Genomic DNA, 26,982 nt, shown 5'->3' on the forward strand with positions numbered 1-26,982 from the left:
TCTGTTAAGCATTGTTTATGTCTACATCAGGTTGCTTTTCAAACTCAGCAATGCATTTGCTCATTGGTAGACTGTACTCAGTTACTTTAATGGTGTCTGGACAACATGCACCTTGATTCTATTCCGGATATGAGCTTTATCTCAAACCTTGAGCAAATGCTTGGTGACGTTGAAAGAAATGTCTGTGAGCACAGCACTGCACAGTACTGTGTCTATGTTTGTGTGTGCTATGTGTCTGCAGTCTTTCAGTTCTTCTCCGCCTTGTAGAAAGAGTACAAGAGGGATCTAGAGGAAGAGTGAAGGGTAAAGGTCTTACAGTGCTGGAGGAAACTCCTGAGTTACTTGAGAGCAAAGAATGCTACTCAGATTCTGTGTGAGGTAGGATGGCTAAAGTCAGCTGAATTATCTTACCTGCAGTCCTCTGCCACAACACCATTTCCTCCTCAACACACTAATCAGACAGAAATAGTCCATTTTGCCTCTTGCTAATGTGAAAACTAATCAAGCTAATGGGGTTTCCTTTGGTTTGCCATCTAACCAAGTTTGGTAAAGCACAAAGAACTCCCACTAAATGTCAAGTTGTCTTTCAGTTCTAATGACCTCCCTTATTTTTATTATTATTTGTTTACACCTTTGATGTTAATATCCTCTTATTCTTTGCCGTTTTTATGGCAGCTTTACTATAGTGATTGTAGCCCACAGGAATGATTTTTGGTGTGAATGTAAATATCACTGATTAACACAAACATATGCACTTGGTCACATGAGTATGATCATGTCTGCCCATTTCCTGCAGAGAGAGTACAAGAAATCATTGGAGCAGGATATCAAAGGAAGGGGCATGTTGGCTTTGGCTAATGACACTCCCAGACTTCTTGAGGGCAAAGAATGCCACAGATATCCTCAGTCAGGTACACAAACGATCTTCAACCCATCACTTAAATGTTTCCCTGAGTTGTGAGGTGATTCCTTCACCTATCAGCATCAAACATTTCAACATGAATTGATACATGGATTTGTTTCCCAGGCCAAGTACAAGCAGAGCGCTGAGCATGACAGAGCCACATACACCACAGTCATTGACACCCCTGGACATCCTCCACGCTCAGCAGATCAGGAACATCGTGAGCCAGGTATGAGGCTTTTGATGTTTATTGCACATGTGTTGGCAGAAAATTACAAATTCACACAAATCAGGGATTCACATAGTAGACACCATTTGATAACGGTATATATATTTTTTCAGCTTGACGTCTTTTGTCCACGAACAGTTTCTGAAGGTTATCGCCATTATTTTCACTAACTATTGGTAAAAAAAAAAAAAAAAAAAAAAAAAAAAAAAAAGCTTTTTGGCCATTTTTTACCTTATGTGTGGAAAGTGAAAAGTCCTAAAGCTATTATCCAGTGTCTGATTTATAACAGATATTGATTGTTTAAGTGTAATATCATGAACAGTTCAACTTTAACAAATTCTGTCAATGCAGTATTGCCATTTTTGTATTTCATCCTACAGAAAAAGTACAAGGAGGAGGCTGAAAAGACCATGTCACACTATGTGCCTGTGTTGGACACTCCTGAGATGCAAAGAGTGCGTGAGAACCAGAAGAACTTCAGCACTGTAAGTGTTTCTTTCAAGGGTTTGAGCCGGTCCATATTATCTTCCTGTTTTATTCATCTTCGCTTATATGTAATATTTGTATCCTTTGTTGTCTTTGGTCCCCGTGCTTCCTGTTTGTCTATGAGAAATATAAATGAGAGGCAGATATGAAAAGAGTAGCCTTACATTTCTTATGCTGGCTAAGTTACAGTAGTTGTCTACATCACAAATCTCTCTAGATGAATCTGAACATTTTTGGTGGCACTGTGTTCTCTTGCTACATTTTTGTGTCATTTTTGACTGCCTGTGTGCTCTTTTCTTTTTAGCTTCAGTACAAGATTGGCCTTAAAAACAGTAAGGGGCAAAGTTTCAGCATTAAAGGACACCCCTGAAATGCTTCGTGTTAAAGAAAATACAAAGAATTTCAGCTCGGTACCTACTGCCCAATGAGTATCATTTTCTTCCTACATTCTAACCACAAACTTTTTCCATTTCTTGCTTTACAACACCTTTTTTCTTTTTTTCTGTACTGCAACCACAAGTTAACACATTTCTTGTTAACACTTTTTATATCATGTAAATATAGATATCCTAAACAGACCTAAGTCTAATATAGTCATTAACTAAACTAGCAAAGCCACTAACGGTAATCAACAAATTTGATGCTGTTGACCTTTCTTCATCCTAAACAATATCTCTAACCATTTTACAATCTTACTTTTACATATTTTACATCTTGCTTCAGTTTCTGGTTTGTATTTGTCTTCAGTGATGTGTGTTTGAAATCTTTCTGTTTCTTGTTTGTCCTTTTCTCCCATGTTTAGTCTGTTTTTATGTTGCAAGGGCAAATTCTGAAGTGTCCCCAGACAAACAAATGAAAACTACCTATCCCAAGGGATAACAAAAAACAAATGTTAATGCCTCCTTATGCTTGTACGATCCCAAAGATCCAATACAAGGAGAAGCTTGGTCAAGGAACAGCTTATATCTGAACCCCCTGAGATGAAGAGGGTTAAACACAATCATGAGGCTATTAGCACGGTACATTGTGGTGTGACTCCATCATTCACCCTGCTTCCTGTTGGAGGGCCCAATAAATGCCTCCTGATTTTAGTCAAAATTACGTCAGTATCCTAAGCAAAGTAATATCAAACACAAACATTCATTCTAATATATTCCATCTAATATCAAGCTATAATTTTAATGTTTCACTGAGTTGAAATGAATAGGCACTTCCTCTCATCATTTTTAAATAACATTAAATAACACGGCCCATGCATTTATCCATCTTCATTTGACACTGGTCTCAAGACTTGACTAGTGTTGCATTGTTTAAAACTGTTCCATGTTCTTAATGGACTGAAGTGTGTATTAGATTAAATACAGGAATTCACTAAGTTAAGGCATATCTGTAGCCGACCTTCCTGAGGTGAAGCGTGTACAGGAAACTCAGAAGAACATCAGCTCGGTAGCGTTTCCTCTTTGAAGAAGACTCCTTGTTTAGACAAATATATTCTTTCATTCTTTAATGTTCTTTAATTTCACCCATCTTCAGTTTTTAAGGATAAACATCCCAAAATAACCCAAACGTCCCCCTCTACTGTTTTATTTTATGTTCATACACTACTGTTTAAAAGCCGTCTGTTATATTCACCAAGACTGCACTTGTTTGCATTTGTGAAAAATACAGTAAAACCAGTAATATTATGAAATATTATTACAAATGAAATGAAATGTTTTTTATTGTAATATATTTTTCACAATTGTTTTAATGGATAAAAAGTTCAAAGGAACAGCATTTATTTGAATTTGAAATATTTTGTAACATTATAAATGTCTTGGCTGAACAATTTAATGCATTCTTGCTGAATGAAATTATAAAATATTTACCCTACACTTTTGAACAGTAGTGTTCATATCTCATACCATATATAATTGCTCTACCGCATTTTATTTATTTATTTATTTTGCTAGAGATCAATGTTCGTTTTCTATACTTTTATTTTCATGTGTTTTGTGTTTTATTTCAACAGTTTTGCATTTCGTTTTACACATTAATATTTGAAGATTATTGACATTTTTACCTTTTTTTGCCCCCATTGCCTCTACAAGCTTAAAGATCCAATACAAGCAAGATTTGGGAGTAGGAACAGCTATTTCAGAAACCTCAGAGATGGAGAGAGTTTAACGCAATCAGCAAAATATTAGCACGGTACACTGCGGTGTGACCTATCTATCCCAGCCGTAAAACATTCGCTGTTCCTCGTCTCTCCATCATCTAAGAAAACCTTTTAGCCTCCGTCTGTTTATACTAGTCCCTCTACTGACCCTAAGAATAAATCACTGCATCAAATCCATCATTTATAACAATATGTATAACTCTCATCTAGCTCATGTGACAAAATCCTGTCCCACATTATCCTGTTAAAAACCTTGGTAATACTTAGTTTTTAATTTAGATGTAGGTTAATAATTAGCAATTCTTTCATTTAATAATTAGGTACTAACCCATACACTTCAATTGAAGTTTTTTTATTTATTCATTTTACGAAGCCTTGCAGTTTATCAACAACATTATCGATACCTTAAACACAATTGCTTTGCTCCCAAACCTAACAAGCGGCCTATTCTAGAAAGTATTTTAAAGCATCATAAGCACGCTTCTGACCTGAAAACTGTTTTGGCACCTTTATGTAATTTTATGCTATTTGTGTAGAGCTGTCTATGTGAATATGTACAAATACTCCACTTTTGGGCACTTATGATACAATTTTAGAAGGCAGCTAAACTAAGGGTTTGGAACAGGGCTTATATTGTCGTGTATGTCATCTTTGTGTGTGTTCATTCTCTAGCTGTTTTGGTTCATTTTTGTGTTATTTGATATGTCAAAATTAATCCTTGGGTAGATAAAATACAAGAAATCGATGGGTCAAGGTACAGCCATACCGGACCTCCCCGAGATGAAGCGGGTCAAAGAGAATCAGAAGCACATCAGCTCGGCAGTGGAAGCTCCACAAGGGTTTACTTGAGTGTGGCTCTGATCCCATTAACGCTTCCAGTATACTTCTTCATTTCCAACTTATACAATCCCATCATTGATGCGAAACAATTGAAGCGTATGAAATGTAATGCTTAAACCCCATTTTCATCTAATGTAACTGACCACATCATATTCCACCCTAGTTAGGTCCCCTTTCTGCTGTGAGCTCAAATATATGGACTTATTCAACTCCAGACATTGTTGCTAATCCAATACCAGATGAGCTCTTGTATCCCACATTTGTCGTATTCCCTTCCCTTTTTAAATCTGGGATATAAGCTCATTGTGCGTTGTGTGTGATGTTTGATGTGACTGCTCTCCAAAACTCTTGCGTCTGTCATGGTGTTTAGTGTCTGACTGTCCTCTGGGGGGCGCTGTTCTTTTCTACTCTAGGTTTTGTATAAGGACCTGTCTGCGAAGGGAACGCCTGTGGTGTTCACTCCAGAGATGGAGCGGGTCAAACGGAACCAATTGCAGATTAGCGCGGTACTCACAGCCACAGGACATGAGTGTGTGTTTGTGTGTCATGTGTACACATAACCACTCTAATACCTTCATTTCATGTAGGAGGCTAATAAAATTAACTGTACTCTTCCATATTCTGAATGTAATGCTGTAACCGATCATCATCACTACATCTTCATCTTCAACTTCATCTCGGGACCCATCTTCTTTTAATCCAGCCCTCTGAAGACCCTTCTAATTCATCTGTCTGAAATCACAATAACACCCAGGGGGGGTTCATGTCATTTGTCTGTCTAATGTCATGATTTCCTGGTGTGTCTTCCACAGGGTCTTGATACAAAAATGAATTCCAGAATGATTTGGTTTCTAATATATGTATGTGCGGTGTTGTCTCGTGTCCAGGTTCTGTACTCGGACAGCTTCCGTAAGCAGGTGCAGGGCAAGGCCGCCTTTGTGCTGGACACCCCTGAGATGAGACGTGTTAAAGAAACCCAGCGTATCATTTCTGGAGTAAGATTATTTTTGAATTCACACCTTTATCAATAGGTTGCAATATGTATCCACTGATTTTTCTATACTATATGAAGGGCAACCTGTTGCATCTCAACTTTATTTTAAGGTCCACTTTAAAACTCATGTTTGCTGTAAGTTTCTTTGCGTCTCCTGCCTCATGTATTACTGTCTGTGGGTCTTCTCAGGTCAGATACCACCAGGACTTTGAGAAGAGTAAGGGCAGCTTCACCCCCACCATCTCTGACCCCGTCACTGAGCGCGTGAAGAGGAACACCCAGGACTTCAGTGACATCAGCTACCGCGGCATCCAGAGACGTGTGGTGGAGATGGAGAGGAGACGTGCAGAGGAGCACGATCAGGAGACCACCACTGGTGTGTTCTGTGCACACTTACCACACTTGAGTTTAGAAACAGAATTCTCTTCCCATAAATATAGAAAAACATGCCTCTTACAATATGTAAAGAATTATATACACAGACATTCAATAAACTAGGTTTCCTTTTTCTCAAAGATCTGCGTGTGTGGCGCACAAACCCCGGCTCTGTCTTTGACTATGACCCTGCCGAGGACAACATCCAGTCCAGAAGTCTTCATATGATGTCAGGTAGGACACTCCTCTGCTGTGACTGGACTTAAGGCCCCGATACACTTCAAGTGAAATCGAAGAACGAACTGATATAATTTTGAACAAAATCTGGCCAAAACGAAGTTCGTTTCGTTTTTTGGGAGTTTGAAATGGCTTGCCAAAGCAAACTTTCTGGAGAAGTTCATACCGACTGCAAAACACCTTTGTACTACCATTGGTCCATGACAATTACATCATAGGAGGTGTGCACTGAGGCTCCACCTTCTTTCCCACTTAACTTTTCTCTAGGTTCACTTCATCCTTGGAGGTGAGATGTCTCTTTATTCAATATATTGAATAAAGTACAATTTAAATGCATGATCATGGAAGTGCTAATTTGCAGAGCTTGTGCAAACATGTTTCTGTGATCAAATGCTTTTTATAAAAAATGCTCTCTGTTGAGGAAAGCACGTAGCACACATTTATATTTTAATTAATTTATATTTTATATTTAATATTTAATAATATTTTAATTTAAATGCTGCTTTCATCAGAGTGGGTGGCGTCGCGATGTTCGCTAACAGTATACCACTGCATACTTATATCAAACTTCGTTTTACCCCTAAATAAAGAATGAAAAGAATTTAGAACCTTTAGGCTTTATTTGAACAGCTCTCTGGAATACTTGATTGTGATTGGGCAGTTGTGGCATCCTTGACTCACCTGCACTTGTATAATGACCTGTTGGGCAGTTGTACACCCTATACTGTGGATGTATATTCATTTGCCACCTTCCTTGCTTGACGACAGTCTGTCAAAGAGGAGGTAATGCTGACATGTTTGTCCCATTGTTTCAGTCCAAGCCCAGCGTCGCAGTAAGGAGCACTCCCGCTCCACCAGCGCAATGAGTGGTGTGGGCGATGAGAAGTCAGAGGTGTCTGAGACCGTGGACCACCACGCATCCCTCTACAGCAATGGCTTTGGTGTCTCCGCTCTACACGGTACGTTAAAAAGGCTTGAATTGTCTTGACCCTGGGTTTAGCATGATAGTCTGCCATTAAAAATGATCTTTTTGTTAATGATTCATCCATGTTTCATTTTTAAAGCTTTTTTTTTTTTTTACCAAAATGACTATCTTTTAGTGAAATGCTAGACGTCTTTCTCTGGTGATGTATCACAGACTTCTGCGAACATTAGGTCCACTTATACTCCATCCCTTTCTTGCAATCTACTGCAAGCTTGCATGTATTGATAGATATATATGATATATATATATATATATGGCCAGCGGCCAATTAATGTTGAAAAGCAAGAGAAAAAAAAGGGCACATGCAAATCTAACTGACATCAAAAACTTGACATGAAGTTGATTTATATTAAACATATTGGCCTACATATACATTAAACCAATTTCAGAGTAGGATTAACTTCCTGTTTTCACCCAATTAATGGAAGAAATTTAAAAATAATGTTACACCAACTTCTTAATATCACCTCCATAACAGCTTGTGCCCCAAATGCTGTTATGCACACCTCAAACTATCAAATGTATGCTACAGTCTTTCATTCTTTAGTAACTGCTGAGGCTTTAAAATGCATTGTAAAACTATTGATCTGGCCTACCATCTCCCTAATACTAATAATGATTCAAATCTAATTGTAGAAAGTAAAAACAAGTGATATAGAAATATATACATTTAGATCTGTGCTGTTGTCATGTAGGTTACACACAGACCAAGACAACTGAGGTTCAGCAGAGATCCTCCTCTGTGGCAACACAACAGACCACCGTTTCTTCTGTGCCCTCACATCCCTCAACCACTGGAGTAAGTACTGAGAGATCACTGCCATTATAGTAATATAATGCATGTATTTGATAGTGAAGTCAGTTGTTTAATATTGTCCATTTTCTCTTCAACAGAAAACCGTCCGTGCCATGTATGACTACCCTGCTGCAGACAAGGATGAAGTGTCCTTCAAGGACGGTGATGTAATTGTGAACGTGCAGTCTATCGATGAGGGTTGGATGTATGGCACTGTGCAGCGTACCGGAAAGACCGGTATGCTCCCTGCCAACTATGTGGAAGCCATCTAAATACAACTACTGCCTTCTCAAACTCCTGTGGATGACGGAGTTTGATATCTACTCAGTACATGCTATTTTATGTTTACTTATGTTAGTCCGAGTAGTTATGCTATTGTTTGTCCTCATTAATGTTAGGAAATTTCGTTTGTGCCCATATCACAATGTCTTTTGTGGCATGAGAAAAACTGACAAACTATACATCCCTATTTAAGTCACAGACAATTGTATTTATCTTTGTTGTTCTATTCTAACAGTTAAGTAACTGGAGCCCATTGTTTTTGTATATTGCAATCACACTACATTCATCCTGAAAGTTTTAACGTTGAAACACTTGCACAACGAGAGATGGGCTCACGGTTCACTTTATATGTGAAAAAGGAATATCCGAAATTCAGTGTTTTATAAAAACCAAAACAGCGGCACTAAGGTTGCCATATGAAAATGAAAAGAAAAAAAAAACTATGACATTGAGGACAGGCCATCAGTTCCTCTAAAGTGAAAATGCATTGATGTTAAAAACAAGCCTCCTCCCTCCCTTGCTGAAGGCTGGCCACTATTTGCGTGTGTTTTGTTTCTGATTCTGTAAGTGTGGGGTCAGAGGAAGATGTAAACCTTGAATCAGTAGCTAATAAAGCACACCACGCTTCTGCAGTCAATCTGTTTTCCTTTCATGGATTTTGTTCCTTTTTTATTATTATTACTGATCAACAACAAAAGGTTGAAGTTTCTTTTAACTTAAAAAAAATCTTAAAGGGACTGTTCACTTAAAAATAAAAATGATGGTTATAAAAATAAAAAAGATGTTACTTATACTCATTGTTATTCCAAACCAAAATGCTTATACTTTGGAAATTACAAAAATACAGTAATTCATATGAACCATTAAACACATTTGGACTTCAATTTATCTTATTTTAAATTATCCCAGTGCATGGATTGATGGTTTTTAAAAAAAACGGAATTATCACAAATCAATCATCTCTCTTTAAAAGACTTGTATTAGTTAATTTTTTCTTTTTTTAAGCATTACATTTTTGCTTGAGTGGGACAAAAATAAGAAATTATATATAAAGTATCTTTATGTTTGAAGATGATTAACAAAAGTACACAATTTTCTGTGAAATATTATTTTTATAGTATATAACGCAGTAGAACACTTGATATTAAGATTATTCACCGGCAGTGTTTGGAATAACGGCGTTTAAAAGAACGGCGTTAGGTAACGACGTTTTTTTTCAGTAACGGGGTAATCTAACTAATTACTTTTCCCGTCGTTACAAGGCCGTTAACGTTACTGAACGTTAAATGCGGTGCGTTACTATGCATTGATTTAATAAACTTTGCAATCCGAACGCACCCCTGGCTCACACAGCGAGTGAGCAGGTGGGTTACGAGATAAGCGATGATTGGCTAAGGCAGAGTCATGTGTTTCATGGTAGCCAATCAGATCCAGTGTTTTTACACACATGCCGGCACACGCGGCTGCGCCAGCGTCGCCAAACAAACACACACACACACGCAACAGCTACACAGAGATTCTCAGCAGCAGCAGAGATGGCGAGTCAGGAGCAATCCGATGAAAAGTTGGCATTTTCAAGGTGGAGACATAAGCACTACTTCAAATTCATTGTGGTCAAAGGTAAGGTCTGTTCTACTCATCTCAACTGACTTGTGAAAACTGCAAAAAAAAAAAATAAAAAAAATAATACAAATTCTCTGACGTATAGCAACTTTTTTTTTTTTTTTACAGTAACGGAAATAGTTACATTCCCTGGTAACGAGTTTCTTTTATTATAGAGTAATTAAGTTAATAACTCAGTTATAGTTACTCACTACTTGTTCCAAAAAGTAAGTACATTTTTAAAGTAATGTTCCCAACAGTGTTCACCGGTCTCTACTAATGTCCCCATTTGTTAACTTTACTTGATATATTTTTTTTAACCTTTTAAGTGCTCAGTTAAAAAAAATGCATATTTTATTTTTATTAATTTCCATTCAGTTTTAACATGTATTAGTATGTCTAAGTAATAAAGATAAAATACGTAGAAGAATTATCTATTGTTAGTTCATGTTAACGAATTTAATGCTAATGAAACCTTAAAACCTTGTAAAAAGGGCTTTACAGCAATAAGTCAACTTTGTATCAGTAGCTAAAAAAGTAACACCATGCTTCTGCAGTCAATCTATGTCCTGTCATGGATATGTATTTTGTGGTTTGTAAAAAGCAATTTATAAAAAAAATAAAAAAAAATCCTTCAAGCATTTAATGAGAAAAAAGACAAATAAATTGTATTAATTGTATAACTTTATTTTTTTTTTTAAGTTTTCTTGGCATCTCAGCACAATTTTAGTCGTAAAAAAAAATTACTCCATAAAATACATCCGACACTTAAGTAGCAATTGAAATGGTTTTCGGCCATTAAAGTCTATTCTCTGAAAGATCATAATTAAAAAGTCATCTACTCTAAAATTCAAGCTAAAACTTGAGAAATGAGCAGTCCACTGTTAATCTTAAAGTTAAAAGTGAATCTTATGTCAGGAAAGTGTCTATATCTTCATGGCAAGCCATCATCAAGATAACTCTGCAAGCGGGACTTCATGTGGGTCACAATGCTTCTCATCATTCCACTCAGATGTTCGTGCATCAGGCCCAGCTGGTCAGGTGAGCAGTGACCAAGCTCCTCTGAAGTTAGGCGTCCACTAAGGGCTTCAACATCTGAGAGCAAATCACAAGATTTGTTCTCCTCAGCCACTGGTTCTGAATCTGCTTCCACTTCTGATGGTCTGTCATCTGCAAAAAGTTGGGAGTCATTAAGTCATTGTCATGCTGAAAGTGTTGCCAATGACAGTTGACAGAAGAAATTAAATGGCTAACCTTGAGCCTCTCCTGGTGTTTGCTCGTCCTCTTGGTTTTGAGGAAGCTCCATCTCTTCAGGCTCAGACGTCATTTTCTCCATTTCCTCAAAACTCTTTAGGTCATCAAAATGTCCTTTTCTCTGTACAGCCAAATGTGAGATTTAAGAAATTATCTCCCATAATAAAAGATACTAATGCAACATACACAATTACCTGCTGTTCATGATAGGTTTTAAGTGCTTTCCTCACATTGGAAAGCTTAGGCGAGCGAACAGGAAGAGACTTAATTTCACTTGGGGTAAGAGCACTCAGGTCTCCAACTGTTTTGATGTTTCTTGCTCTAACAAGCTGACCAAAGCCACGAGACCTAAACAAAAAATAAACAGTTATGGCAATTACTCACATTCTTTACATTAATACCCCAGAAAACAACCTTCAGATCTGTGATCAAATCTACTGATGAGAAGAAACCATTTGGGTGAAGAAATGGTATACGTGTACTACCACTTTGACGCCTTTCAGCTAAACCACTTAAATCAATATTTTGATGTATTTGTAGTACACTAGGATATAAAATTAAAACTGAGGAATGAACTTAATGAACTGAAGCCAAGATGTACGAAAGGGGAAATGGGTAATCTGGCTTACCACATGTTGGAGGATATCTGTGGTAAAACAGCCTCTATAGGAGCAGAGCAGCCCACAAGTGCTGGATAAACACAATCTTTAGCAATAGGACGTGGCTCCTGGCTCATTTCTGAAATCTATGATAAAGAAAGAAAGATGAAAATTTTAAACTCAAGAAAAAAAAAAATCATTATGAATAGGCAGACTATATATATATATAACACTTCAAGCCAGTCTAGGCAGATTTCTAAAGCACATTTAAAACAGCAAGTGCTGACCAAAGTGCTGTAGAGTAAAAGCATAACTTCACAAAACAGATTTAAAATGTTATAAGAATTAAACATTTAAAAATTTGATAAAAACGTCCACAACAATCCAATAAAATAAAACAATAGCTACAGAAAAAAAAAGCCAAGTCTTAAGATGATATTTAAAACTTCTAATATCAGGAGGCAGCCTTATATATGCTGGTAAATCATTACATAATCAAGGAGCAGCAATGATAAAGTCTGGCTTTTTTCCTAAGAGGATTTCGCAATTTAAGTACAAGGCTAGAAAAAAAATTACCAGGCATTTTTTAGAGCTTTTGGATCCAGGGCTACGGAGGTTACGTGGACTTAGACTTGTATATCCTTTTGTGGGTGTAGTGATATACTGTAATCAAATTTTAGAAATTAAACAATAGGCCATGAAGTTAAATCTAATCAGTTTTATATCCTACGATTTCAAAACTCACACACCTTCGATTGTCCACTCAAGACTTTTGACCTAGGTGAGCTTGTGCGAATAACTGGACTACGTCGATCAATATCATCAGCCAGTTCTTGATGATAAATTGGAGTTGCAAAAGACACTCGACGAGACTGCAAAATATGTTGTTTTAGAAATAGAGGAAATTATTATTATTACATGCATTTCAGTTTCCTAAATAGTATAGTATGCAGTCAAATACCTTATGAAGAGGGGAGGGTGTATCCTCTTCACATGTTCTCTTCTGCCCCTTCTTCAGAATACTGGTGGATGGAGACGCAGATGGAGTCCAGCCACAAGATCGGTTTTTGCTCGGACTCTGGCCAGGCTCCAGTGCACCACTAAGAGCGTCCAAAGGTTTAGGCTTGGGTGGTGAACCTAAGCAGGCTCCAGAGGTACTACTTTCAGGGGGTACAGACGTCTCCTCCTGTGGGTCCACAGGAAGATCCTGTTTGTCTATCGGAGCGTCTTCATCCTTCTCAACAAGAGCAACATCCTTGTCAAGCAGTTCTTTGCCATTTGACTCTCCTGGCAGCATAAAATTTTCTCCACTGGGCTCGGAGACAGCCAGGTCTTCACTTTCCTTCATTGCTGGGTGAACTTCATCCTCCTGCTGGACATGGGAAGACTCTAGCTGCTCTTGGCATATAGGTGCATCTTCCACTGGGCGACCTTGACTTGGAGATGTGTCTTGAGGTGTCGAACTCTGCAGAGGTTCTTGACTTACTGAAGCATTTTCCAATCCCTCTTCTTTGTGATTTTGACTACCTGTGCACCCAGAATTCTCCAACTGCTTCGTTTCTGCCTCTGGGAGCTCTAGATGCTCCTTGTTTGATTCACCTGTTGGTTTGGATGATTCATGTGTTCCTTCTTCTGCTTTAGAGAGCTGAGAAACAATTACACCAAGCTTTGCAATGGGACTTTCAGAAGGGAATACCTCAGATGGGAGCGGCGAGGGCAAGGCTGAAAATGGCTGAACATCAGCATCTGAGACTTCTGCAATTTCTGAGCTCTCACTTTTCTTTGCTACAGATGTAGAGCTTGACTGCTCAGATTGAGAGTTCGGGGCATCAGTGACAAGTGGAACCTGTTCACTTTTCAGATCCTGTGATTTTTGGAAGTCACTGTCCTGTGAGAACACATCACGGTTGTTTGAAAAGCAGTTGCAACTTCTAGATCGTCTACGCCCACGGCCCCTTCCCCTGGTATGTGGGCATTTATGCGGCATGTTATTGTTCTTGTTTAAATCTTCCAATCCAATCTGTGAAGATGAATTCAATTCTTCATCTTCCGGTTTCTCACTAATGACCTCCTCATCTGTATCAGTCTTCAGTTCAGATCTGATCTTAATTTTGACATCTTTTTCCGAGGTAATCTGTTCATGGGGTACAACATCAGGGGCAGGGACCTCTTTGTACTTTTGCTCAAGTTCTTTGGTCTCAATGACTAAAATATTCAAACTAGTTTCAATATCTGCCTCATCCTCTGACATCTCCATTGAAGCATCAACACCCTCCTTATCTGGCACCATCTCGGTAACTATGTGCTCTGTGGCAACTGGCAGCACCTCTGTGGATAATGGTTTCCGTGGTCTCTTTTTAGGCCTTGGTCCATCTTGTTGGCTATCAGAGTTTTCAGACTCTGGGTTGTCGCCAGGAGGCAACAAACCTTTAGAGCGTCGAGTTCTGTATCTACCAAGACCTTCTGAGGAATCTTGGCTTGCACTTAACTCCTCAGGATTTACAGTTGATGTGGCATCTCTAGTACTACGGTCGGTCTCTTCTTCTGCAGTTCTCCTTCGCATAACTCTACCCTTCATAATTTTCGGTGTTTGAGAGTCTGTCTGACTTAAGTCGTCTTTGGTCTGCGAACCAGCCAACTCCAGTAATTGAGATTCAGATCTCCTTGTTCTTCGCGTTCGGGCAGTTTGCTGGCTATCAGCCTCAGAATCGGAAACGGGTGTATGTGAAGTTTTCTTTTTCAAAGTGGACGCAGCATTACGAGGATCGACTTGCGAGTTTTCATCTGCCTCCTTGTCTATTGATTCCTCAAGGTGCACTCTAGTCTTCCTCGTAGGTCTACCTGGTGACAGACTTTCAGACTCACTGAGAGCGGACAATCTCTCTTTGCTTTGGCTATCCGACCGAGTTACAGGAGAACTATCAGAAGAGGACAGAATCTCGCTTGGCTCTTTATTACCAAGCATAAACATTGGAACCTGTGGAAGTGCCTGTGAAGATCCCACAGAGGAAATCGGTGAATTACTTTTGCTAAGCTCTCGTTTTATTCCTTTATTGTTCAGCCTGTCTTCAACTTTACTGTCCTCAATAACCTTACTTCTCCTTCTTCCAGTCAAAGTGCTCATTGTTGGAGACAGTATGGGATTCTGTGTATTTGTCACCATCGAATCTGCAACTTGTTCTTGACATTTGCTTTTCATCTCCCCTGGATCTTCCCCTGGGCGTACAGGTTTACTTCGCCGTCTGCCTGACCTTCTTGGTTCTTGACTAGCTTGAGAATCAGCAAGACTCTGTGAATCTTTTTCAGGGGAATCTTGTTCCTCTACACTGGCTTTGGACACAGGACTTTTCTCATCACCTGACGCGTCACCAGATAACTGGGTCTGGGTATCTGGGACCACATCCTCTTCTTCATCTGTACCTTCACCTCGATGACCTCCTGTTAACATCTTCTCTGTTACTTCCTCATTTTGAGCAGATGGGTCAGTGCTGCTCCTCTTTCGAGAGTTCACTTTTGTATTCTGAAGTTGCGAGTCATTTGGAGTAGTATCCAATGCCTTTGAAGAACTCAGTCTACTCGATTTGCGAATGTGCAGACCAGTAAATGCAACACTAGCAGGACTTGGTGATTTCCCATCAACATATTTCTCTAAGGTTATGAAAGACTGACGCCTCCTATTGGGTTTAGGTGGTGTACCTGATATCATATCAGATGAACCTGAAACATTAGGGCTGGTCCCCTCAAGTCCACTTTTCTCATGCCCACTCACATCAACTGAGATGTCACTGGATGGTGATTGATTCTTCTCATAACTTTGATCTTTATTTTGTGAAGTTTTCTCTGGTGTTTCTACAACCGACCCGGTGCCTTCTTGGGTTAGTTTAACATCTGTGGTTGGTTCCTCAGTTGTGGCAACCTCCTTGGGGGAAGGAAACTACATTAGAACCAATTAATACCCTTATCAAAAATCATGAACGCATGTTCTCCACATAATCAAAAATGTAAAAACTCTGTTTTACCTTTAGCTGTATGTCAGCCTCTTCCTCTGGTTGATCCATTTCATCTTTTGTCAAATTGCCCCTAAAGAAAACGTTTACAGTGAGTAAAAAAAAAAGAAAAAAAAAGGCATGCATGCATACATACATACATACATACATACACACACACACACACACACATACATATATATATACACAAATTTAAGATATAAAATATAATTTCAGTAAGGGGGAAGAAAAGCTTTTGGTTAGTCTGAGGCATTTGGCAAAATATTTTATTTCACGTTTATTCAAAGCATAAGAAAACATGACTGAAAAAAAGTGCATAATATTAAAAAATGATGTTTATAAACCAATTATAATTAAGTAGCTTAAAGAATTATAAACAAAACAGCATCATGCATAGCTTAATGCAAAGGGCGGAAAGCCAATCACACGGAGTACATTTTTCATTTAAACATGACATACAGTGGCATTGGGAAAAATCTTGAGATATGTTTTTAAAAAGTTGAACTCATCTTAATTTTACATGGCTTTCTAAACATGCAAGTGCAACTGTGATGTCCCTCTAGAATATGCGTTCTGTGTGAATGGCTTGGTTTTAGTTTGGATGTAAACAAGATCTTATCCACATTGATGTTATCTTTTTCCACAATATTTTGAATGAACATCGCAGGAGCTGCATCTAGTTGCTTCAACTGGATAGGCTCACAAAAACAATGCAATGACACTTAAATTATCATCATATATTATCTTGTGCACCACTGATAAAGACCAAAGTATAATTTGCGCACCGTCCGCATTATGCAATTAAGCATTATCAAGAGGGCTCACGGACAGCCACACAACCCGTTCGCGCAGCCTCAAAAACTACCTGCACGCGGTTAGGGTTTGTGGATTTTATTAAAAATTTGACGAATATTCAAAATTCTAATTTTTTTGACAGCCCTTATATACACACACACCTATAGGTATACACACACACAAACAAAAATGTAGAACAAAAACAAAGAATTTCAATACATACATGGACTCTTCCTGACTCTGAGTAAACTGTGTAAAGGCTGTAGTGTCCAGGGAGGCATCCAGATTATTATACAGTGCAGGAATGTCAACCCTTATGCAAACAAATATCAAGGCAGAATTTAGAGTCAAGAGAGGAAAAACAAATCTAGACAATTTCTTATTTTCAAAAAGTTAAAGAAGCTTAATGATGACATGACCACTGTTACATCAGTAGGATTCACAAGAAATTAAATGAAATGCTGCCTTCACAATTTTAGAGATCTGCTATAACAAAAGCAATTGTGAACAAACCTACCGTTTAGTTCTTTTAATCTCTTTTTGGTGCTCAGTTAGTACTCTCTCCTTTGTCTCTGGGGGAATAAAAACAAAATCCACTGATGCCTCCTCCTCAATAGCTTTTCGCTTCAAGGGCTTGGGTGATCCAAAATCCAGCTTTACCTAAAGAGGCAATGGGTGAATTGAAGGACCTGGCTTGTACTTAAGAGCCACAATTGATATTTAAAAGTTTTGACGCATTTTCAACTGATTACTTACAGACACCGGCTTTGCAGCATTTGCAGAGCCTCTTCCTGTAAGCTCTTCTGCCCTCGCCAGAAGAGAGTCCCTCTTTCCCACAGAGGTCATCTTAACCCCGCTGATCTGTGGGTCCAGCTGAGAACTCTCACCCTGATTAGAGAACACAACAGGTTTAGAACTCAATTAGGAAAAAAGAAAAAGAAAAACCAAGATGTTTGACTGAGCTAAATTCACTGTGTTTACAGTTCTGTGTTCTACACATATTACATCAGCTGACTAAATCACTGACTGTACCGTATACTGTCCGCTGCAATCTTCTGATGCATCAACAGCTCCAAAACCAGGTAAAATCAGGGGAGTCTTTTGCTTAGCCTGACTTAAAACAGACCTGGGGAGGGGGTGCATATAAAAAAATAAAAACACAAAAATTAAGAATTATTTTTAAGATAAGCATACTTGCCGAATTAAAGATCTGAAAAATTTGCCCATACAACATTTTACACTCAAATTCCCAACAATGGTATGAAAACGAACCTGAGAGGCTCAGAGTAAGTCAAGGTGAGTGCATTTCCAAAGGTGGCATTCCAGAACTGCATGACCACAGAACGAATTTGCTTGCTCTTGTGCGGAAAAAGCACACAAAGCAAGGGCGACAACATAGCAAGCATCTCATCATCATGCAGAGTTGATTGTGTCTGAAGGCAGCCAAGCAGGTCTGTGGCCAGTTTCTCCAACTACGAAACAGACAGCAAATAAATATAAGCCTACCTAACTCGACGTATGTGATACTGGACCACAAAACCAGTCATAAGGGTAGATGATCAAAAATCATTTGGATATTAATAAAGATGATGTTCCATGAAGATATTTTGTAAATGTCCTACTGTACATATCAAAACTTAACTTAATTAGTAATATGCATTACTAAAGACTTAATTTGAACAACTTTAAAGGCAATATTCTCAATATTTTGAGAGTTGTATCTCAAATATTGTCCTATCCTGACAACCCATACTTTAAAGGAAAGCTTATTTATTCAGCTTTCAGCTATATACACATCTCCATTTCAAAAATTTGACCCTTATGGCTGGATTTGTGGTGCAGTTTCACAAATAAAAAGACAATTTCAAATTCACAGATGGTAATTCTTACCTTGGGTCCTAGTGTCACACTGAGCTTTGATGGTTCATCATGACTTTCATAAAAGAAAGAAAAAACAAACAGTGTTCGATAATGACAAAAAGAAAGTTCAAAGTATAAAGGATAAGAAAATGCAACACACCTGGAGAACTGTTGAAAAAGGTGCGCGAGGGGTTTGGTGAGGATGGACAGCACCTCTTGAATGAACGTGGGTAGAGTGATATTAGTGAAAATGGTTGACAAGTTAGAAACCAGCATCAAGCCAATTCCACTGGTGGACTCCACAGATGCTTTGGAGAGGTCCATAGACAGGAAAGCATCTAGAGTCTGTATCAGGAGATTGTGGAAGGTCGAGAGATTCCCCAGAGCTTTGCTCTTCTTGCGTACCCATCTCAAAGGTGTACGGGGAACTATGAATATGAACATGGAAAAAAAGTGACAGTGCCATTTACGCAACTTTGGCAACTTGAAACTGAAGCAAAAGCCTTACATTTCATCTTCTGCTGGAACTGTGGGGTGTAAGGTGTGAAGTCTATGCTCTCTGAGAGGATCAGCAAGATATTTGCCACTGCATCTAACATCGGCAGATTCTAAAATAACAAATATTATACATAAAAAATTAACACTCCAATTAGGTGCACAACTGAATAAATCTTCCACTTTACTACATAGTTGGAAAGGCCATACTTTCAGAGCGTCGGTGTCGAGACAGGCAGAGATCTTGGCACACAGCTCTTCACAGCATATGTTCTCCTCTGCTGTGGCTACCAAAGCTGAGCAGCGAGCAAACGCCTTGTAAAGCCTGGACCACGTACAGATCATGGCCTTCTGAGAGGTCTATTTTACAAAAAGACAATGTCATATGAAGCATTTGCATAATACTGCAGAAAGCATCAGCAATGTAGCCAAAATGGTCTCTTACTTGGGGCAGGGGTGAACCAGGCAGCAGGTGAATAACTGGGAACATCAAGGCACTGTAAATGGCACTGAAGTTATGCTCCAGAGCATCTCCTTGATTCACTTCATTGGTCTGTGTTGGAATGATTTATCACTTAGTAGTGAAATACAAGGTTTGACTGGCACTGGAATGCACATTCATTCTACAGCACTGATGATCTGAGTTTAATACCTGAGTGATGGTGTCCGTCAGATGGATTACCACCGTGCTCCACATCCTCCAGAGCTGTTTCTTGTTTTTCACAGCCTCCACACTCCCACTAATCGCTCCTAAAACAGCCTCTCCAAATGCTAGGGGCGATGTAGGTCCACAAAACCCACAGCTCACAAGGGTTTCCAGGCATGAAAAAAACCTGCCAGAAGCAAAAAAAAAAAAAAAAAGTTGCCCCAGTTAAGCAAACAAACTCATTGGAAACTGGATTAAGAGTGTTTCTGCTCTTTTAAAAGGTTTATTGCAACAACAAAAAAATTTAAACAAAAGACTTATTTTTGAAGGATTTACGCTTACCTCTCATCTTCAAGAAAGGATGAGAGCTGGCTACTCTTGGAGAACAGCAGTATCAGGAAAAGTGCAGGCGTACCCTGGAAAAGATGGAGAGAGTCTCTTTTTACACATTCATGATATACAGGCATGCGTCAATTCAAAGGGTGAAAATTGTATGAAAATACTGATAAATTTAGCAAGGCTTTACAACAGGGGTGCCCAACCCTGCTCCTGGCGATCGACTGTCCTGCAAAGTTTGGCTCCAACCCTAATCAAATCAAACTTTGCAGGACAGTCGATCGCCAGGAGCAGGGTTGGACACCCCTGCTTTACAATAAGGTCTAAAAAGCCACTTACATTTAACACATCCATGTTTGCCACTTGATAAGCTGCGGAACCGAGCACCTTCTGAGGTATTCCCTTAACAGTGGCTTCCAGCAAAAGCTGCGGTAAATAATGAAAATGTTCAAACAGTAGGATTGAATCAACAACCTAGAGAACCTTTTGAGATGATTACAAAAAAAAAAAAACACACCCCATACATTTGAACTTTAAAGCTTTTAAAGTGTCATGGTCACCAAGGCTACATTTAGGATTAAAAATGCATTAAAACGTTATTAGTAAAACCTTTTATAATTTAAAAATATTTTTAATTTAAATATTTTATAATGTAAATCAGCATTCATTTACTCCAGTCTTATGTGATTCTTCAAAATGCATCCTAATATCAGGATTTATTTTTGATGAATCGAAAAAGTTCTTATCTTTGAGTCCAAACCTTTAAAAAGGTAGTATATTTTAAAAATCGCATCTCTGTTGGGTAACACTTTCAGCATCCAAGTCATTTAGCAGGTCATTTCCACCATGAAGTGCCATCTTACCAGGGCACGTTCAGCAGGCAGAGCATCAGAGGACACGATGGACTGCAAAGCCTGTAGAAGCAGTGTGAGAACCTCTGACCCCTGTCTTTCCTTCTTATTACCTGTTGACGAGAAAAGTTTCTAGATTACTATGAGCCAGTATCCACAACACAAATGATCTCTGACTTTCTGAGAGAGCAAATGTTAACACACCGGCTTCTATAGCTGTGCTGACAGAGCAGATCAGGTTGCTCCAAATGAGACTGAGCAGTGCTTCTGTGGAAAATAAACACTCATATGAGATGATGAACATGGACAGCTTCAGCATTTCTTTCATTTCCAAATGATCTAAATAATAATAAGACATTTGCTTCCAAGCAGGCCAATAACAGAAACCGCAAAGACAAAATTTAAGCTGGCCTCTTAAATCCAGGCTACATTGTGCAGAATACGTTGAATACCTGGAGCATGTTCTCCCACAGTAATGAAGCCTTCTTTGACGGCTGATATGAGGGAGGAGGCATGTCTACTGAAGGAGGAAGGGCTGGTAAAGAGCGGGTGCGTCAGGGGCTCTGGAAACAAACGGTACACTGACAATGTTAGCTTATAATTACAATAATAAGCTTCAATATATCAGGCTGTATTAACAGGGTCCATATACATTTTTACCAAAAAATGTCCATGACTTGAGGCAAATATGTATGGTTAAATTAAAAAGATCTGATTAAATATGAGCAGATCAAATTTTTAACAAATATTATCATTTATTTAAACCACATATAATCCATTTACATTTGATAAAAAGATAACAATAAGCTCTAGACAATACTATATGTATGCTTACCCAGACTGAGCTGAAGATTTTCTCTAGCTGCTGTGACTGTAACCTCCGGACCCTCAAGCCAGTGCAGGAGCATCTCTAGACCGAGGAGCTGAATGGAGCGGTAGGACTGAGCCGCCTGCACACTGCTGTTTAGATTCATGCGAGGAGTAGTGCTTGGTGTGCTGCAGGAGGGAATGCCTGGAGAACAGAAAGATGAAGCATTAAGTTAAGGGTGGGGTTTTGATTCGATCCATCAGCTGTTGACTGGATGGAGACAGATCTGAGCTTGCAGTTTATTGTGGAGAGGAAAGATTTCAGTGGACAATGACTGAAGAAGTCCAATAAACATCGCCACAGAGAAGGACGCCAGGGCAGACGACTGACTTTAAGATATTAGGTCAGGGTAAAAAAAAAAATTAAAAGTGTATGCATGGACAAATTGATCACAGTAAGATTTATAAACATGAATTTAGAAATTGCCCCTTCATGCTGACTTTAAAGGATGTAATCTCATTATATCACCTTTATCAAATTAAAGCACAGTGAGAGGAAGTGAGCTGTACCTGATTTAGGGGTGTTAGGGGTGCCATTGCTTGGGTTAGAGGTTCGAGCAGGTGTAGTCGGGCTCAGCAGAGGAGAATCAGAAGGAAGTGTGTTGTGCAGTAGCGGTACACCAACCTTTAAGACAGAGGGATGGAAAGAATGGATAGAGATAAACATTGCTCTCAGTAATCATGGGAAGTCGTGGCCAAATGGTTAGAGTCGGATTTATAATCCCAAAGGTTGCAAGTTTGAGTTTCCTGCCAGCACGAATTGTAGGTGGGGGGAGTGAATGTACAGCGCTCTCTCCACCTTCAATACCACGACTGAGGTGCCCTTGAGCAAGGCACTGAACCCCCAACTGCTCCCCGAGCACCGCAGCATAAATGGCTGCCAAGTGCTACATTGGGTGTTCAATGCTCAATGCTGACTTTGGATGGGTTAAATGCAGAGCAAGAAATCCGAGTATGGGTTATCATACATGGCTCACATCACACTTACACTTAATTAGTAAGACCATGGCCATACAACGGTTACAAATATCTGAAAGCACCAAAAAAGTTTATTCATCAATGTAAACGCAGTCAAATTTACCTGCTCAAAGTTAGCGGACAAGTTGGCTCCGAGCTTGACTACAAGGTACCACCACACCTCCAGCTTGGTGAACAGAAGGGCTTCAGTCCTGACTTGGATGGAACTGAGGGGCTGCATGAGGAGCTTTAGACGCTTGCTGCTGCACAGGATATCTGCTCAAGAGAAGCCATTCGAAAGCCAACTTAGAAAAAGCAAAAAATTTAACAAAATAAAGAAGGAAAAGAAAAAAAAAGCCATGAACTACTGCTATATGGGTCCAAAAGGTTCCAACATCTTTTGACCAATAATTTTCTAATCTGAGGTTACTGAATAAACATTTTTAAACCTTCATTTCAAAATGCAATTTTTTTTTCCATACCTAGAGAAACAACTTCATTTTAAAAGACTTCCCACAAAGCAAACTATGTAATTCTCTGATGTTCCTACATTTTCAGTTACTGTGACTATTACTCCTAAATACAAAGAAAAAAAATTAACTTACCTGGATTAAGGGCGAAATTATCAATGAGGCTCTTCCAAGCTATGAAGGCAATCTTCTTAATATTAGGAGAAGAGTTGCGGAAACCCAACTCCTCTAAATACAGCAAGGAATTAATGAAAGCACCGCCTTTGTGGAGCAACTGAAAGGAGACACATACAATAGAAACCCATACTTGTCCAAAATGACAATCTCAAGATTCTGAACTGAAATGGTGATGAACATTATTTGGTTACTAAATATCTTACCTTCCCCAGAAGTCTCACAAACAAGGGCCAGAGCTTCAGCATATTCATCTCATTTTTAGATGTAAAAAGCTTCTGCATTTCAGGGATAAGCATCTAAAGGCAGCAAAGCATTACAGTTATTTATATTTATGCATTCATATCTGCACAACAAAATAAACTAACATATATACACTTACAGAAGACATCATTGGCTCTACAATGGCTGCCACATCTTGCTGCTTCTCCAGAAGAAGAGGCAAGCCCAGCTCCAGGGCTGTTGCGGCACGCAAGCGCACTTTATTGGCCGAGTGAACCACCAGAGGAATAACCAGCTTGGCCCAACACACGGCTCCAGCAGTCATCTGAGACGGGGCCTGCTCCAGCAACCTGACATTCACCACAAACAAAAAAATTATCTAACCTTATTTACAGAGCACCTCCCTATGAAGAGCAAGGCAAGAATGCACTACCAAGAAATGTCAACAAACCTTATGATGACATTGAGTGATTCATGTTCAATGAGGATCGACTGAACCTCTCTGGTCTGCATGGCCTCCAGACTCTTCAGAATCTCTGGGGTCTGAAATGGAAAAAGCTACATTTTTAGCAAAAAAATAAAATAAATTATGATTTAAAATAGGGTTTATTTCAGGCACAACATGCATGATAAACGAACCTTTTTGGATGCCACTTCTGATGGGAAATTCTGTTTTGAAATCACCCATAACGCTCGAGTGCACGTAAACTTCTCTTTTGATTTTACCACAACATTACAGAGCGTTGACAGTATATCTTCTGAAATATTTGCTGTAGCAAAAAAAAAAAAATAGATTATGGATGCTATTTCTCATGGAAAGCAATAAGTATATCATACTAAAGAATTCTACTTTTTCTCTACCTGGTATGACTGAAACAATGTGCGAGTGGAAAACACAGAATCCCAAAGCTTGCAATGCTGCTTGACACAGCTCCTCGTTCTCACTGGAGATATGAACCTGAAAGAAAAAAAAAAAGGGTTGATGACATAGCAGAGACATAGGTTTCTGAAAGAATAACTTTTGGCTATTCATAATAATAAAAAAATACATATACATACACACACACAGACTAGGGCTGCACAATGTGTCGTTTAAGCATTGATATTGCGATGTTCGAATCCACGATAGTCACGTCGCAGGATGTGCGATGTAGGCTGTCGTAGTTGATCCACTATTCATTAACTGTATGGGCCAGCTGCTCCCCGGCCCTTGACGAATATGATTAGCGGATTAATTGCACAGCTTAACCATCATAGAGTGAAAGTTTATCATTTGCATATGTTCTTAAGTCCTGTCAATTTAACAGGGCAGAGAGAGAGCGCACTAGAGAGAGCGTACGAGAGCGAGAGAAAGAGAGAGCGAGAGCGCCCCGGCCCCACGCTCAAATCATTAGATTTCATATCGCAATATATAAAATCTCGCAATGTCATCTTTTCCCAATATCGTGCAGCCCTAACACACACACATATATATATATATAGAGTCACATATTATTTACATTCAAAAAGATCCAATGAACGAGTCTGATAATTCTTAAAGAACAAAAACTTACCAAAAGGACTTTACTAAGACGTGCAAAATGTTTTACAGCTACAGGCAGAAACTGACGCCCTTCCTCTCCATTCAGGCGGCTGGGAGAAAGAAAAGGAACAACAAAAGTTAAGTTATTAAAAGTTATTAACCTTTAATCGCTACCACCAATTGCATGCTCACTAGACACACGAGAACCAATGAGGTTGGTTCTAAAGCATTAAGCAAGAATAACTGAGCTTCTTTTTAACATTCAATGCACTCTATATGTACATTGATCAACACATGTAACTAAATTAAATGCGTTCATTTAAAACTATTGTGTGCGAGACTTTGATGAAACTAATCAATTCATATGAATTGGTTTTATGACCTCTTTAAGAACTTTATGAAGCGTAAACATTAAAAATTTTCAAATTTCAATTTAACCATAAAATAGCTCCTGAATGCCATTTTCATATAAAAATGTGGACGATAACCGCTGACAAAACTATCACTACAACACTAAAAGAGCTTATATCATGAAGGAGACATCCATGCATTTGACTAAAACCTACTAAAAGATGGACACTAGAACCGTAGGTTAACCCTTACTTTGCGATGGTGATGTAGGCATCTGTCTTCTCTGACAGCCCGGCTGCTTCATCTTCCAGACACTCCAGAAGAGAAAGGAGGCTGGCACTAGACAGAGGCACTACTGCCATCATCCTCCTCACAGCCTGAAAGACAGGAAAGCACATTAAACTGATGCACACAGCTTTGACTACCACAAGCCAGAATATAATGCAAGAACATTATACTGGTTCAGTTGTTTAATTGGAAAAGGCCTTTAAATAACTTTTTAAAAATGCATTTCAAAACTCTTCTGCCCCTTGGACCTGTGGCACCCTAGAATGACTCCCACCTTTCACCCTTAACATAGCCCTGGCTGAGTTTTGTTTAATAGTCTGCAATTAACAGTCGATTATTAAATACTATGCATTCATGTGAATGTAAGAAAAACATATTTCAACTATTATAATGTTATACTCGTGCTACCAGGAGTCGATGCATGCGTGCAGGACATTGTGTCCTCTCGATGCACATGAGATCTCTGGTGAACAAATGGCAATAATGTCTTCAAATCAAGACCAAGAGATGTAAATTCAGTCGACTATTTCACCTTAATGACACATTTGGAAAAGAATAAAACCTCACATGCATCTTATATATGATGTTTAACGTTAGCTAGCCGGGTGCACGAGAGGCTAATAACAATGCGCCATCTATATCATCAAACTCTGACAATTATCATAATGCGTTTGCTTTTAAATACTAGTTCTTTTTAGTGGTAACGTTAGGTGTACCATCATATCCTGAGCTGTCCAAGATGCAAATATTAGACCTTAATGTCGTCTGTATCTTTAAGCTATTGTGTAATCATGTGCGTTGAGCGTTCAACTTGTAGACACAGAGATCAAACAGAGAGATCAAAATGTGCCGTTTATTGAAACCTTTAAACCGTCGTGTATGCTTTTGCTGAAATCAATATAATCTAACAGGAACTTTCCCTACAAAGACTGCTGAGTTAGCGAGCTAGTTACCCTCATCATGTTACCCACCCAACCCCCTGAGCACACGGACCAACAGACACAACTCAAGACGTCTCACCTCGCGCCTGAGGACACGCTATCGCCCACTGAAGGCGAGATCATCGACACACGAGCTGTATGAGAGGAATTGGGAGTTTATACAACACTGTTTGAAAATGATCAAGGCTACGCTTCGTCTGTCCACTCCTCACTCCCCGCGAAAATGCTGGCGCCAAACATGACGCGTTAAAACCGTCACCTTCAACCCCACGTCAGCTCCGCCCTCTCATAAATTATTTATTGAATGAATTAAGATACTTTGCCAAAACTTGAATAAAAAATTGGACAAATAATTACCCTGGTCGTTTGTTTGTTTGTTTTAAGTGAATTTTCACAATAATGTATCGTTTGTTAAACACATTAGTTAACATGAAATAACAAAATATAGCAGTATTTCTT

At 38.9% G+C, this 26,982-nt stretch overlaps 1 protein-coding gene and 1 pseudogene across 1 annotated transcript; one reads left to right on the forward strand and one right to left on the reverse strand.

Moving 5' to 3' along the window:
• Positions 1-760: 760 nt before the first annotated feature.
• LOC113108577 (nebulin-like) lies at positions 761-8,572 on the forward strand (annotated as a pseudogene).
• A 1,998-nt stretch (positions 8,573-10,570) lies between these two features.
• On the reverse strand, positions 10,571-26,026 carry LOC113108578 (telomere-associated protein RIF1-like). Its single transcript, XM_026271779.1, has 36 exons — positions 25,753-26,026; positions 25,547-25,671; positions 24,975-25,053; positions 24,283-24,379; positions 24,061-24,191; positions 23,873-23,964; positions 23,582-23,771; positions 23,406-23,498; positions 23,161-23,299; positions 22,680-22,831; positions 22,109-22,223; positions 21,567-21,743; positions 21,184-21,294; positions 20,936-20,998; positions 20,744-20,844; positions 20,220-20,306; positions 19,887-19,960; positions 19,551-19,731; positions 19,344-19,451; positions 19,109-19,258; positions 18,912-19,011; positions 18,564-18,831; positions 18,434-18,476; positions 17,816-18,015; positions 17,576-17,669; positions 17,300-17,431; positions 17,061-17,203; positions 16,767-16,856; positions 15,761-15,821; positions 12,703-15,660; positions 12,491-12,613; positions 12,318-12,404; positions 11,772-11,887; positions 11,337-11,490; positions 11,143-11,263; positions 10,571-11,058 (listed from the first exon to the last, which is right to left on the reverse strand). Exons 2-36 carry the CDS (start codon positions 25,657-25,659, stop codon positions 10,823-10,825), a joined length of 7,179 nt encoding a protein of 2,392 aa, XP_026127564.1. The 5' UTR covers positions 25,660-25,671; positions 25,753-26,026; the 3' UTR covers positions 10,571-10,822.
• Positions 26,027-26,982: the final 956 nt, after the last annotated feature.

The sequence above is a fragment of the Carassius auratus genome, chromosome 9 (assembly GCF_003368295.1).
Source record: "Carassius auratus strain Wakin chromosome 9, ASM336829v1, whole genome shotgun sequence".
Lineage (NCBI taxonomy): Eukaryota > Metazoa > Chordata > Actinopteri > Cypriniformes > Cyprinidae > Carassius > Carassius auratus.